Raw genomic sequence first — 16,450 nt, forward strand, 5'->3', positions numbered from 1 at the left:
ACAAGGTGTCCTGACAAAGAAATTAGCATAAAAATTAGCATTTGATTGGCCGATTATAGAAAAGAGGTGGTGTACGTGCCGGTGGACTGGCCGTTTGGCGCGTGGGGGGAGTTTACCTATTGATGGTGTGAAAAGGGAATTTATAAGAGCTGCGAAAGTTTGGGGTACCACTACTTGAAAAATATACTGTACCATTGAAGTTACTTTAATGTTTAGTTCGATTTAGAACATCTTTCCAATGGTTGCTTGATTCTCCTGTTTGATTTGTACTAGGTGCCTCGGTGAATGTATATGCTCTGACTTTAACATAGCTATTTCTGCGACCAGTTACAAGCTAATCACTCAGCTATTTCAATGCTAAATTCTATGCTAATTCCTTTGTCAAAAGGTGCCTCTACGGATGTGTATACTTTAACTTAGCTATTTCATTGCTAAATTCTATGCTAATTCCTTTGTCAAGGGGTGCCTTTGCGGATGTGTATGCTTTAACTTTAACATAGCCATTTCTGTCACCAGCCACAAGCTAATCACTCAGCCATTTCAATGCTAAATTATATGCTAATTCCTTTGTCAAGGCGCTTTGTTTCTTCTCACACAGCTTAAAGGTCGTGATCTGAGCGTGGCTTTTTTCACTCCAGCGCTGTCCTCCAGACAGTCTCGTCCCTTCACCTGATGAAGGCCGCTTGTGTTGTGGCCGAAACGTCGTGATTTTTGTTATTTTATTTTTTTACCTACTTGACTTTACCCAATAGAACCAAAGAGTACCCACAGACTCACCACACAGAGACCCACAGACTCACCACACAGAGACCCACAGACTCACCACACAGAGACCCACAGACTCACCACACAGAGACCCACAGACTCACCACACAGAGACCCACAGACTCACCACACAGAGACCCACAGACTCACCACACAGATACCCAGAGACTCACCACACAGAGACCCATAGACTCATCAAACAGAGACACACAGACTCACCACACAGAGACCCACAGACTCACCAAAAAGAGACCCACAGACTCACCACACAGAGACCCACAGACTCACCACACAGAGACCGATAGACTCACCACACAGAGACCCACAGTCTCACCACAAAGAGACCCACAGACTCACCACACAGAGACCCACAGACTCACCACACAGAGACCTACAGACTCACCACACAGAGTCCCACAGACTCACCACACAGAGACCCATAGACTCATCACACAGAGACCCACAGACTCACCACACAGAGACCCACAGACTCACCACACAGAGACCCACAGACTCACCACACAGATACACACAGACTCACCACACATAGACCCATAGACTCATCACACAGAGACACACAGACTCACCACACAGAGACCCACAGACTAACCACACAGAGACCCACAGACTCACCACACAGAGACCCACAGACTCACCACACAGAGACCCACAGACTCACCACACAGAGACCGATAGACTCACCACACAGAGACCCACAGTCTCACCACAAAGAGACCCACAGACTCACCACACAGAGACCCACAGACTCACCACACAGAGACCTACAGACTCACCACACAGAGACCCACAGACTCACCACACAGAGACCCACGGACTCACCACACAGAGACCCACGGACTCACCACACAGAGACCCACAGACTCATCACACAGAGACACATAGACTCATCACAAAGAGACCCATAGACTCACCACACAGAGACCCACTGACTCATCAGAGACCCACAGACTCATCACACAGAGACCCACAGACTCATCACACAGAGACACACAGACTCACCACACAGAGACCCATAGACTCACCACAAACACCCAGAGACTCACCGCACAGAGACCCACAGACTCACCACACACAGACACCAACAGACTCACCACACAGAGACCTACAGACTCACCACACAGAGACCCACAGACTCATCACACAGAGACACATAGACTCATCACAAAGAGACCCATAGACTCACCACACAGAGACCCACAGACTCACCACACAGAGACCCACGGACTCACCACACAGAGACCCACAGACTCATCACACAGAGACACATAGACTCATCACAAAGAGACCCATAGACTCACCACACAGAGACCCACTGACTCATCAGAGACCCACAGACTCATCACACAGAGACCCACAGACTCATCACACAGAGACACACAGACTCACCACACAGAGACCCATAGACTCACCACAAACACCCAGAGACTCACCGTACAGAGACCCACAGACTCACCACACACAGACACCAATAGACTCACCACACAGAGACCTACAGACTCACCACACAGACACCCACAGACTCACCACACAGAGATCCATAGACTCACCACACAGAGACCCACAGACTCACCACACGGAGACCCACTGACTCACCACAGAAACCCACAGACTCACCACACAGAGACCCACAGACTCACCACACAGAGACCCACAGACTCATCACACAGAGACACATAGACTCATCACACAGAGACCCATAGACTCACCACACAGAGACCCACAGACTCATCACACAGAAACACATAGACTCATCACAAAGAGACCCATAGACTCACCACACAGAGACCCACAGACTTACCACACGGAGACCCACTGTCTCACCACACAGAGACCCACAGACTCATCACACAGAGACCCACAGACTCATCACACAGAGACACACAGACTCACCACACAGAGACCCACAGACTCATCACACAGAGACACATAGACTCATCACACAGAGACACATAGACTCACCACACAGAGACCCACAGACTCACCACACAGAGACCCACAGACTCACCGCACAGAGACCCACAGACTCACCACACAGACACCCACAGACTCACCGCATAGAGACCCACAGACTCACCACACAGAGACCCATAGACTCACCACAGAGACCCACAGACTCACCACACAGATAACCACAGACTCATCACACAGTGATACACAGACTCACCACACAGTGATACACAGACTCACCACACAGAGACCCACAGACTCACCACGCAGAGACCCACAGACTCACCACGCAGAGACCCACAGACTCACCACGCAGAGACCCATAGATTCACCACACAGAGACCCACAGACTCACCACACAGAGACCCACAGATTCACCACACAGAGACCCACAGATTCACCACACAGAGACCCACAGACTCACCACACAGAGACCCACAGACTCACCACACAGAGACCCACAGACTCACCACACAGAGACCCACAGACTCACCACACAGAGACCCACAGACTCACCACACAGAGACCCAAAGACTCACCACACAGACACCCACAGACTCACCACACAGAGACCCACAGACTCACCACACAGAGACCCACAGACTCACCACACAGAGACCCACAGACTCACCACACAGAGACCCACAGACTCACCACACAGAGACCCACAGACTCACCACACAGAGACCCACAGACTCATCACACAGAGACCCACAGACTCACCACACAGAGACCCACAGACTCACCACACAGAGACCCACAGACTCACCACACAGAGACCCACAGACTCACCACACAGAGACCCACAGACTCACCACACAGAGACCCACAGACTCACCACACAGAGCCCCGTGTGGGCACCTTCAGGCTGAGTCGACCTTGAGGAGGCCCAGACAGGGTTCAGATTTTCCCGCCACCGCCTCCACTCGTCCCGACCCGGAAGCGGAAGTAGAAGCTGTAGATTTGGGGGCGCCCGGCTGCCGGGGGCGTGGCCGCGTTATCCACGTCATTCGGCAGGGGCGTGGCTCCGCGTGGGCGTGGCTTGGCGTGGGCGTGGTCACTTCCCTCGCACTGAACGTCATCGGTGACGTCACGTGGCCACGTGGCTCGTCACAGTTCGAGACGGACGTGAAGGAGGCGGCTGCTTTTTCGTCTTTAGCGTCGACATCTTCAGATTCTTCATCATTCTAATCGCTGAGCACCTTCTGCTGAAGCCATTGACGTGGTGAGTTGTGTGGGTCAGTGTTGTGGGTCTGTGGTGAGTTGTCTGGGTCTGTGGTGAGTTGTGTGGGTCCGTGTTGTGGATCCGTGGTGAGTTGTGTGGGTTCTTGGTGAGAGTGTTGGTTCGTGGTGAGTTGTGTGGGTCCTTATTGTGGCTTATTGGTGAGTGTGGGTGTCCGTGGTGAGGATTCATGGTGAGTTGTGAGAGTCCGTGGTGAGGATGTGGGTTCGTGGTGAGTTGTGTGGATTCGTGGTGATGATGTGGGTTTGTGGTGAGTTGTGTGGGTTCGTGGTGAGTTGTGTGGGTTCGTGGTGAGGATGTGGGTTCGTGGTGAGTTGTGTGGGTTCGTGGTGAGGATGTGGGTTCTTGGTTTGATGTGTGGGTTAGTGGTGAGGATGTGGGTTTGTGGTGAGTTGTGTGGGTTCGTGGTGAGAATGTGGGTTTGTGGTGAGTTGTGTGGGTTCGTGGTGAGGATGTGGGTTTGTGGCGAGTTGTGAGGGTTCGTGGTGTAGGTTTGGGTTTGTGGTGAGTTGTGAGGGTTCGTGGTGAGGATGTGGGTTTGTGGTGAGTTGTGAGGGTTTGTGGTGTAGATGTGGGTTTGTGGTGAGTTGTGAGGGTTCGTGGTGAGGATGTGGGTTCTTGGTGAGGGTTGGTGGGTTCGTGGTGAGGATGTGGGTTTGTGGTGCGTGAGTCCGTGCTAACAATGTGAGTCCACGTGGTAGCGGTGCAATCGCCCTCTACTGAACTCTGCCTGACTCTCCCCACTCTCCACTCTCCACGCAGAGACGCCGAGAGATTTACGGAGCACAGCAACGCCATGCAGGTAGGCGTGGCCCCCTCCACTCAACATATGAACACCACCCTAACTTACAAACACCACCTACACTTACAAACACCACCCTCACTTACAAACACCACCCTCACTTACGAACACCACCCTCACTTACAAACACCACCCACACTTACAAACACCATCCACACTTACAAACACCACTCACACTTACAAACACCACCCTCACTTACAAACACCACCCTCACTTACAAACACCACCCACACTTACAAACACCACCCACACTTACAAACACCACCCACACTTACAAACACCACCCTCACTTACAAACACCACCCACACTTACGAACACCACCCACACTTACAACACCACCCTCACTTACAAACACCACCCTCACTTACAAACACCACCCTCACTTACGAACACCACCCTCACTTACAAACACCACCCTCACTTACAAACACCATCCACACTTACGAACACCACCCACACTTACAACACCACCCTCACTTACAAACACCACCCTCACTTACAAACACCACCCTCACTTACGAACACCACCCTCACTTACGAACACCACCCTCACTTACAAACACCATCCACTATTACAAACACCACCCTCACTTACAAACACCACCCTCACTTACGAACACCACCCTCACTTACAAACACCACCCTCACTTACGAACACCACCCTCACTTACAAACACCACTCACACTTACAAACACCATCCACTATTACAAACACCACCCTCACTTACAAACACCACCCACACTTACAAACACCACCCACACCTGTGAACACCACTCACACTTACAAACACCACCCATATATGTATACATATATACATATATATGTATGTGTGTGTATATATGTATGTATGAATGTGTATGTGTGTGTGTGAATGTGTATGTATGTGTGTGTATGTGTGTATGTGTGTGTATATATGTATCTATGAATGTGTATGTGTGTAGGAATGTGTATGTATGTGTGTATGTATGTGTGTATGTCTGTGTATATGTGTGTGTGTATGAATGTGTATGTGTGTATGTGTGTGTATGTATGAATGTGTGTGTATGCGTGTATGTGTATATATGTGTGTATATGTGTATGTGTGTGTGTATGTGTGTGTGTATGCCCTGGTGGTCCCCCTTTTCAAGAAGGGGGACCGCACAGACTGTAACAACTACAGGGGCATCTCACTCCTCAGTGTGCCGGGAAAGGTCCTGGCAAGGATTATTCAACATCGCCTTGCCAGGCACGCTGAGGAGAGGCTTGCGGAGCCCCAATGCGGTTTCAGGAAAGGGCGGTCCTGCACAGATGCCATATTTTCTGTCCGTCTGCTACAGCAGAGGTGTAGGGAATTCCAACAAGACCTACATCTCTGCTTTATTGACCTGGTCAAGGCCTATGATACCATCAGTAGGCCTGGGCTCTGGGTCGTTCTTCGTGCTTTTGGAGTACCTGACCCTCTGCTCACGATCATTAAGGACCTTCATGATGGTGAGCGGGCCCGGGTAAAACTACGTGGCCGGGAGTCAGAGCCATTCCCTGTACACCTTGGGGTGCGACAGGGATGTCCTCTGGCTCCCACATTATTTAACATCTATTTTGACCACGTAGTTCGTGAAGCCTTCAATAGCTGTACCGGGGGAATCTCCATATGGTACAGATATAATGGGAGGCTAATCGATGCCCGGGTGCGGTCAAGGGATGGCTCCCTATTACTCAACCACGTTATGTATGCTGATGATTTGGTAATAGCTGCTCAGTCAGAGGAGGAGTTGGAGACGCTGCTGCTGAGACAGGAGCGTGCCACTAAGAGGTGGGGCCTTACCATCAGCCCCACCAAAACTAAGCACCTGCCTGGGTATTTTGTACCATCGGACACTCCACCCCCACAACTCCCAATCGGTGATGGGGCAGTTGTGGAGAGAGTGGAGAGTTTCCCATACCTGGGCAGTGTGCTTATGACTGGCTCCAGTTTAACAGCAGAGGTCTCACTCCGAATCAGTCGAGCGGCAATATATTTTCATCGGTTGCGTAACGCTGTGTGGAAGCTACCTGGTCTGTCGCTCCGCACTAAGCTTCAGGTCTTCTCGGCCACGGTCATTCCCTCCCTTCTCTACGCTTGCGAAACGTGGACCCCCCTAATGGAACATCTTCGCTGGTTAGAAACATTTAGACTGGCCTGCCTACGATCCATCCTGGGTTTAACCAGACTGGATTGTGTGAGGAGCTCACAAATCCTTGAAAGATCTGGGCAGGGTCCCATCGGTGAGCTCCTTCGGTAGGCAAGGCTGCGATGGCTGGGTCATGTAGCCCGCATGCCCAGCCACCGCATGCCGAAACAGCTTTTGTTTGGCCGGATTGAGGGGGCTAAGCGGGCGCGGCACGGGCTAGAGAAGAGATGGAGTGATGTGGTACAGGAGGACGTGGAGCTGAGTGGACTTGCCGATGACTGGTACCAGCGGTGTCAAGATCGGCCTCTGTGGAGGAGGCTCGTGAAGGATGCTACTGGGCAGTTGGAGGCAGTCGCCCTCCAACAACAACGGAGGACGGAGGAGCGACGCTCAGAACAACGAGCGGAGCGCCGGGTGGCTAAAGCACAGCAGGTTGGCACAGTAGGGGGCACAGGTGGTGCATCAGCCAGTCATCTCAGTCAGTCGACCCGTGGCACCTGGGTCTGCCCCGTGACCTCCTGCCAGCGGGCGTTCGACACTTCACGTGGCCTCACGGTGCACATAGCCTGGCACAAGCGTCGTGGTGACGTCACCGCCACTTAGTGGCGAATGGCGGTTGTTGTTGTGTATGTATGTATGAATTTGTGTGCGTGTAGACGAGGCAAGCTGGACCGAGCGGGAGGCAGCCTCCGCCTATCACCAGGTGGAGTGCACTGACCGCCAGCTCCACGTTAATCCGCCCCAAATCACCCAAAGGTAAGAACGAGAGAGGAGCAGGAGAATCATCAATGTCTAAGAATGATGGCAGCTCAGATCAAAGCAGCTCAACCAAGTGGGCTGATATCATTGTCATCATCATCGTCGTCATCATCATCGCCGTCATCATCGTCGTCATCATCATCATCGTCGTCATCATCATTGTCGCTGTCGCGTGGAAATGCATAGCAGCAGCCAAATAACACTTGGATACAAGCGTGGTGATGTTGATTCCTCTAAATGTTGAGCGGGGAGATACTCACAGAGACACCCATAGATACACAGAGACACCCATAGACATACACTGACAACCATAGACAGAGACACCCATAGACACACAGAGACACTCATAGACACCCACATACACCCATAGACACTCATAGACACACAGAGACACACAGATACACCCGTAGACACACAGAGACCCACAGAGACACCCAGACCCAAAAAGAAGTTTAACTTTCGTACGTGGGTCTACATTAGCGTTGAAGGGTTCCCGACGACTCGGAGGTTTAGGGGCTTTCGCCGTAAGTTTACTCGAAGCTTATTACAGTACACGAGGGTGTAACAACTTCCCCAGGGGTCCCGGGCTACGTCCCACTAGCCCCCCCGTCACAGCCGGCTGCCCCGTGCTGCCTCCTCTGCGTCCGACCGTGGGTTCAGCCAACCCGGCCGACCGAGGAGCGCGGTCACCTCCAGCCCTGTACGCTGTGCTATCCCCTACTCCTACCCTCTTGCCCCTGGCTCCCCCCGTTCCACCCTACTCCGAGCCCTGGCTCCAGCAACGACCCCGCCTACGTCACGGGGTTCCCCTTTTTATACCAAGGGGAGACGTGACGTCATGGAGCCGCCCGGCGCGCATGACGTCACGTTTCGTGACGCCATCGCGCCGGACGGCACACCTGACGACACGTTTCCATTTGACTCCTCTGCATTAGTAAAGGTCTCTGGTGAGTCTCTGTGAGTCTCTGTGGGTGTCAGTGGGTCTCTGTGGCTCTCTGTGGGTCTCTATGAGTCTCTGTGGGTCTCTGTGGGTCTCAATGAGTCTCTGTGGGTCTCTTTGAGTCTGTAGAAAAATGCGTTTAGAGCATTTGTCTGCCACGTGATGATAACGATGATGATGATGACGATGATGACGACGGTGATGATGACGACGATGATGATGACACCAGCCACTTTGGGGGGGGGGGCATAGCGCGGTTTGTGTATACAAAACAAGTTGATAGCTTCAGTTGTTGTGGCTGATGTTGTTGTTGTTGTCACGTGTGCAGCGATCCAGCGTATCTTCAAGACTTCCCTGACGAAGCGCCAGAAGCTGGAGCTCGCTGCCATGGACGCGGTTTGGTTTTTTACTTTGGACGAGGGGGAGGAGGAAAGCCGAGGGGGCGTGGCCAATGGAGGATATGACGACGACGATAACAACTACATCCTTGTGAGACTCACACAGTCACACACACACACAGACACACACACACATACACAGACACACACACACAGACACACACAACTACATCCTTGTGATACTCACACACACAGACACACAGACACACACATACACACAGACACACACAGACACATACAGACACTCACACAGCCACACACACAAACACAGACACACACAGACACACACAGACACATACACACAGACACAGACACACACAGACACACACAGACACAGACACACACACACAGACACACACACACAGACACACACACAGACACACACAGACACACACAGACACACACAGACACAGACACACACCGACACACACAGACACACACACAACTACATCCCTGTGAGACTCACACACAAGACAAAGACAAAGATCCCCTATATAGCCTTCACAGACTGTAGGGGCAAGTGCTGTTAGCGAGCACCTATGAAGGCCAGAACGTTACACGAGGGGGTGGGTGGCCAGCACCACGCCCGACCGCCTTTGTCTCCCCAGTGGCGATGTTTACACACCGCACCAGCTACTCATTTGAGGCTGAGTCGACCTAGGGGAGGCCCGGGACCGGTTCAGATAATCGTCACTGTTGGTGTTGGCCGTGAGTGGGAATCGAACCCCGGGTCGCCAGGTTGATAACGCAGCGTAACGCTAACCGCTGCACCACCACTCCCCACACACACAGACACACACAGACCCCCAATTTGACCTTCACCCTGATGCTTCCCGTGACCTCCCCGTGACCCCACTTTGACCTTCACCCTGACCACTCCGCGTGACCTCCCTCGTGACCCCTGCAAGGTCCAGAACGAGCACTTCTACTACCGCTTCGAGCTGAACGAGACGATTGGGCATGGCGGACAGGGCGTGGTGGTGCAGTGTCTGGACCACAAGACTCGAACAATGGTGGCGCTCAAGATCCTCGCCTCGCCCTCCAAGTGAGTGGGCCCTGGTGCAGCGGTGCAGTCAACAGCAGCAGCAGCAGCACCAACAACAACAACAACAACGATGTCAACAACAACAATGGGCCAACTATGGGACTGCTGTTGTCACTGTGAGCTAACACTCACAGTGACAACAATAACAAACTATGGCTGAAACATCCTTTACTTGACTCGCTCGAGCACCCACCACCATCACGACCACTGCCACCCCCATCACCACCACCACTGCCACCACCATCACCACCATCACACTACCACCACCCCTCTCTCGCTACCACCACCATCACGACCACTGCCACCACCATCACCACCACCATCACACTACCACCACCACCATCACACTACCACCACCATCACGACCACTGCCACCACCCCTCTCTCACTACCACCACCACACTACCACCATCACACTACCACCACCACCATCACAACAACAACAACCGCCATTCGCCACTAAGTGGCGGTGACGTCACCACGACGCTTGTGCCAGGCTATGTGCACCCTGAGGCCACGTGAAGTGTCGAACGCCCGCTGGCAGGAGGTCACGGGGCAGACCCAGGTGCCACGGGTCGACTGACTGAGATGACTGGCTGATGCACCACCTTTGCCCCCTACTGTGCCAACCTGCTGTGCTTTAGCCACCCGGCACTCCGCTCGTTATTCTGAGTGTCGCTCCTCCGCCCTCCGTTGTTGTTGGAGGGCGACTACCTCCAACTGCCCAGTAGCGTCCTTCACGAGCCTCCTCCACAGAGGCCGATCTTGACACCGCTGGTACCAGTCATTGGCAAGTCCACTCAGCTCCACGTCCTCCTGTACCACATCACTCCATCTCTTCTCTAGCCCGTGCCGCGCCCGCCTAGCCCCCTCAATCCGGCCGAACAAAAGCTGTTTCGGCATGATCCAGCCATCGCAGCCTTCCCCGCCGGAGGAGCTCATCGATGGGACCTTGCCCAGATCTTTCAAGGATTTGTGAGCTCCTCACACAATCCAGTCTGGTTAAACCCAGGATGGAACGTAGGCAGGTCAGCCTAAATGTTTCTAACCGGCGAAGATGTTCCATTAGGGGTTCCACGTTTCGCAAGCATAGAGAAGGGAGGGAATGACCGTGGCTGAGAAGACCTGAAGCTTAGTGCGGAGCGACAGACCAGGTAGCTTCCTCACAGCGTTACGCAACCGATGAAAATATATTGCCGCTCGACTGATTCGGAGAGAGACCTCTGCTGTTAAACTGGAGCCAGTCATAAGCACACTGCCCAGGTATGGGAAACTCTCCACTCTCTCCACAACTGCCCCATCACCGATTGAGAGTTGTGGGGGTGGAGTGTCCGATGGCACAAAATACCCAGGCAGGTGCTAGTTTTGGTGGGGCTGATGGTAAGGCCCCACCTCTTAGTGGCACGCTCCTGTCTCAGCAGCAGCGTCTCCAACTCCTCCTCTGAATGAGCAGCTATTACCAAATCATCAGCATACATAACGTGGTTGAGCTATAGGGAGCCATCCCTTGACCGCACCCGGGCGTCGATCAGCCTCCCATTATATCTGTACTATATGGAGATTCCCCCGGTACAGCTATTGCAGGCTTCACGAACTACGTGGTCAAAATAGATGTTAAATAATGGGGGAGCCAGAGGACATCCCTGTCGCACCCCAAGGTTAACAGGGAATGGCTCTGACTCCCGGCCACGTAGTTTTACCCGGGCCCGCTCACCATCATGAAGGTCCTTAATGATCGTGAGCAGAGCGTCAGGTACTCCAAAAGCACGAAGAACAACCCAGAGCCCAGGCCTACTGATGGTATCATAGGCCTTGACCAGGTCAATAAAGCAGAGATGTAGGTCTTGTTGGAATTTCCTACACCTCTGCTGTAGCAGACGGACAGAAAATATGGCATCTGTGCAGGACCGCCCTTTCCTGAAACCACATTGGGACTCCGCAAGCCTCTCCTCAGCGTGCCTGGCAAGGCGATGTTGAATAATCCTTGCCAGGACCTTTCCCGGCACACTGAGGAGTGAGATGCCCCTGTAGTTGTTACAGTCTGTGCGGTCCCCCTTCTTAAAAAGGGGGACCACCAGGGCATCCTTCCAATCCTGCGGAACCCGTCCAGTGGTCCAGACTGTTGTTATGATGTCATATAGGGCAGTCTGTGCACAAACGCCGCCCTCCCTCAGCATTTCGCTTGGGAGATCATCTCTGCCCGCTGCCTTTCCTCGTCTCAGACTTCGGATTGCCTTCAGTACTTCCTCAACATATGGCACCTCAGCCAGCCACTCACAGGGGGTGACTTCTTCCAATATTTGAGGCACCGCAGTCTCAGCAGGGTCATCCTCACTTTGTGCCACAATGTTTTCCTGGCTGAGGGATTTTCCCTCCCCCAGGACCTCACAGAAATGCTCAGCAAATCTGCAAACCTGTTCCTGGGGGTTGGAGATTGGGTCACCGTTTTTTCCCCTAATGATGGTAATAGGTGTGGCGCTGCAGATTACTTTTTTGATGGAGTTAAATAGAGATTTGTGATCACGGGCCACTGAGGCAGACTCCATCTCCTCAGCAACCCGCGACCACCACCCATCCTTGCAGCGCCTCACGGCTCTCCGAACCTCCGAGTGAAGGCTGCGGTAAGCCTCCTCATTCTCTGACGTGGGATTCTGTAACCGATGACAGTGGGCCTGTCGCTTTTTCTCAACCATCCTGAACACCTCCTCTGTCAGCCAGGGTCTCTGGGGAGGTCTGGACCGCGTACCCAAAGCAGCCATTGCAGCTGCATGAGTCACAGTCCTAAACCTCGCCCATTTATCCTCGACATCAGGAGGAGTCAGGGACGATGCCAATCCCAGCCGCAAGCGATGATGAAATTCTCACTTGCAACTTTCATCAGATAACTGAGACCAGGCCACTTTAGGTTGGAATGGGGTCCTGGGTGAATACCCACCATCGGAGTGGAAGAATGGCAGGCGCATCTTACAGATGACTAGTCGATGGTCAGGGGGCAGATCAGCTCCACGGTAGGTCCTGGTGTCAAGGACATGGGCTCGCATCCGCTGGTCCGTCACTATGTAGTCCAGCAGATGTTCTTGCTTGGACCCGGCATGCATTCATGATGTTGTGTGGATGCGCCGATGCCGGAACAGCGTGTTGGTAATTACAAGCCCATGGGCTGCACAACAATCTAGCAGCCTCCTACCGTTGTTATTGAGCTGATCTGGCCCCTGCCCTCCAATCACTCCAGACCAGGTGCCAGTATCATGACCAACTCGGGCATTGAATTCACCCAGCATGATGACTCTATCCCGAGGGGCCACTTTAGCCAGCACCTGCGACAGGAGGTCATAGAAGGCATCTGACTCATCGGCTTTGCCTGCATCCCTCCACGGATGGTCATCTTCAATGGGGGCATAAGTAACGACGACCACCATTCCTCGCCTCCGGTTGATGGGAAGGCGAGCCCAAAGTAGCCTGGGACTTACAGCTTCCCACACCTCACCGCCACGCTCCCACGCCCCCTTCATTCTTTTGTTCAAAAGAAGAGCCACACCCTGTTGTTTGGCAGTCTGCTGCCCCGAGTAGAGGACTGTCCACCCCTCATGGTGGCAGGAGCCAGAGCCGGTCCACCGGACCTCCTGAATGCCACAGAGATCCAGGCGGTACCGGTCCAGCTCCCGACAGAGGAGTGGCAGCCTCTCCTCCGCAGTGAGCGTTCGAACATTCCACGTGGCCACCCGTAGTGACTTTTCGTTGTTTCTGGAGGAGCCCCGAGGGTAGATATTCAATCTCCTGGCTCCGCCAATTGGGGTTTGGCCAGGAGACGTCATAGATGCCTGGCCCCCCGGGGCCTCCGGCACAAGCTTATTAGTTACATATTTCAGTTTAACTCGTGGTTTAGTGGTAATTAATTGAAGGTGGAGGGGTTACCAGCCCCTCGCACCCGTCCAGAGCCCCCGTTTAGCCCCTGTGGTGGACACATATGCCATGAGGGGAGGAGCCAATCAAAATTGGACCTCTCCCCACAGCACTCTCCACGACAGAGTTGCCCGTCCGGCACCGCACGGAGGTAGGGGGTTGTTTTGCCGGACCACCATCACACTACCACCACCACCACCATCATCACCATCACACTACCACCACCATCACCATCACACTACCACCACCACCACCCCCACACTACCACCACCATCACGACTACTACCACCACCACCCCCACACCACCACCACCCTTCCCCACCATCACCACCATCCCTCCTCTACGTTATGTCTAAACTCTCTGTCTCTCTGTCTCTGTGTCTCTCTCTGTGCACTCGCTCACTCGCGCGCAGCTCCATGCAAGAGGAGAACCAGCTGAGGGAGATGCAGATGTCCATGGAGCTGCAGAGCCACCGTAGCGACGTGGACTTCAACGTTGCCAGAGTCCTGGAGACTTTCTCCTTCCGAGGACATAAATGCCTTGTCATGGAGCTGTTGAGGTACGAACAGCACCAGCACCAGCACCACTCACTCACTCACCATCACCACTACCGCCATCACCACCACTCACTTACCATCACGACTACCACCATCATCACCGCTACCACCACGACTCACTCACTCACCATCACCACTACCACCAGCACCACCACTCACTCACTCACCATCACCACTACCACCAACACCACCACCACTCACTCACTCATTCACCATCACCACTACCACCAGCACCACCACTCACTCACCATCACTACTACCACCATCACCACCATCACCACCACCACCACCACCTACTCACTCACCACCACTCACTCACTCACTCACCACTACCACCACCACTCACTCACCCACCATCACCACCACTCACCATCACCACTACCACCATCACCACCCACTCACCACCACCACACCACCACCCACAGAGACCCACAGAGAGGGGCATCGCTGACGCCTCTGTCTCCCCGTCACAGCACGAACCTCCATTGGCTGCTCAGAGACATGGGGCAGGGGCACATCGACGAGGACATCGCGAGGGCCTACACCAGGGGCATCCTCCGCTTCCTCGCCTACGCCAAGTCCCGGGGCATCGTCCACGGGGACATAAAGCTGGTGAGCGGAGGGCAGGCTGGGGGCGCGGACGCTCGCTTCGACGCTCGGCACTCTGACAGATGTAGATGAAACTGGTCCTCCACGTTCTGTAGATGTAGATGCCACTGGTCCTTCACGTTCTGTAGATGTAGATGCCACTGGTCCTTCACGTTCTCCAGATGTAGATGCCACTGGTTCTTCACGCTCTGTAGATGTAGATGCCACTGGTCCTTCACGTTCTGTAGATGTAGATGCCACTGGTCCTTCACGTTCTGTAGATGTAGATGCCACTGGTCCTTCACGTTCTGTAGATGTAGATGCCACTGGTTCTTCACTTTCTGTTGATGTAGATGCCACTGGTTCTTCACTTTCTGTAGATGTAGATGCCACTGGTTCTTCACGTTCTGTAGATGTAGATGCCACTGGTCCTTCACATTCTGGAGACGAATATGCCATTGCTTCTTCACGTTCTGCAGATGTAGATGTCACTGGTTACAGATGTAGATGCCACTGGTTCTTCACGTTCTGGAGATATAGATGTCACTGGTTTTTCGCGTTCTGTAGATGTAGATGCCACTGGTCCTTCACATTCTGTAGATGTAGATGCCACTGGTTCGTCACGTTCGAAAGATGTAGATGCCACTGGTTCTTCACATTCTGCAGATGTAGATGCCACTGGTCCTTCACGTTCTGTAGACGAAGATGCCACTGGTTCTTCACGTTCTGTAGATTTAGATGCCACTGGTTTTTCACGTTCTGCAGATGTATATGCCACTGGTTCTTCACGTTATGTAGATGAAGATGCCACTGGTTCTTCACGTTCTGTAGATGTAGACGCCACTGGTTCATCACGTTCTACAGATGTAGATGCCACTGGTTCTTCATGTTCTGTAGATTTAGATGCCACTGCTTCTTCACATTCTGTAGATGTAGAAGCCACTGGTTCGTCACTTTCTGTAGACGCAGATGCCACTGGTTCTTCACATTCTGTAGACACAGATGCCACTGGTCGTTCACGTTCTGTAGACGTAGATGCCACTGGTTCTTCACTTTCTGTAGATGTAGATGCCACTGCTTCTTCACTTTCTGTAGATGTAGATGCCACTGGTTCTTCACGTTCTTTAGATGTAGATGCCACTGGTCCTTCACATTCTGTAGACGAATATGCCATTGATTCTTCACGTTCTGCAGATGTAGATGTCACAGGTTCATCAAGTTCTACAGATGTAGATGCCACTGGTTCTTCACGTTCTGGAGATATAGATGTCACTGGTTTTTCGCGTTCTGTAGATGTAGATGCCACTGGTCCTTCACATTCTGTAGAC

The 16,450-nt window shown here is 52.9% G+C and overlaps 1 protein-coding gene and 1 long non-coding RNA gene across 2 annotated transcripts in view; both read left to right on the forward strand.

Annotated features, from left to right (window-relative positions):
* The first annotated feature begins 3,616 nt into the window (after positions 1–3,616).
* On the forward strand, positions 3,617–7,785 carry LOC142905843 (uncharacterized). Its single transcript, XR_012929840.1, has 3 exons — positions 3,617–3,958; positions 4,739–4,778; positions 7,588–7,785. It is a non-coding gene; the product is annotated as an uncharacterized LOC142905843 (long non-coding RNA).
* A 1,078-nt stretch (positions 7,786–8,863) lies between these two features.
* Positions 8,864–16,450, forward strand: part of LOC142905842 (dual specificity tyrosine-phosphorylation-regulated kinase 2-like) — a 64,696-nt gene continuing 57,109 nt past the window's right edge. The window contains exons 1-4 of the mRNA XM_076053110.1: positions 8,864–9,119; positions 9,937–10,073; positions 14,390–14,536; positions 15,008–15,146. Coding sequence (XP_075909225.1) covers positions 9,018–9,119; positions 9,937–10,073; positions 14,390–14,536; positions 15,008–15,146 — 525 coding nt within the window. The 5' untranslated portion in view covers positions 8,864–9,017. The remainder of the gene's footprint in view (positions 9,120–9,936; positions 10,074–14,389; positions 14,537–15,007; positions 15,147–16,450) is intronic.

The sequence above is a fragment of the Petromyzon marinus genome, chromosome 59 (assembly GCF_048934315.1).
Source record: "Petromyzon marinus isolate PM22_M1 ecotype Great Lakes invasive population chromosome 59, UKy_Petmar_22M1.pri1.0, whole genome shotgun sequence".
Taxonomy (NCBI): Eukaryota; Metazoa; Chordata; class Hyperoartia; order Petromyzontiformes; family Petromyzontidae; genus Petromyzon; species Petromyzon marinus.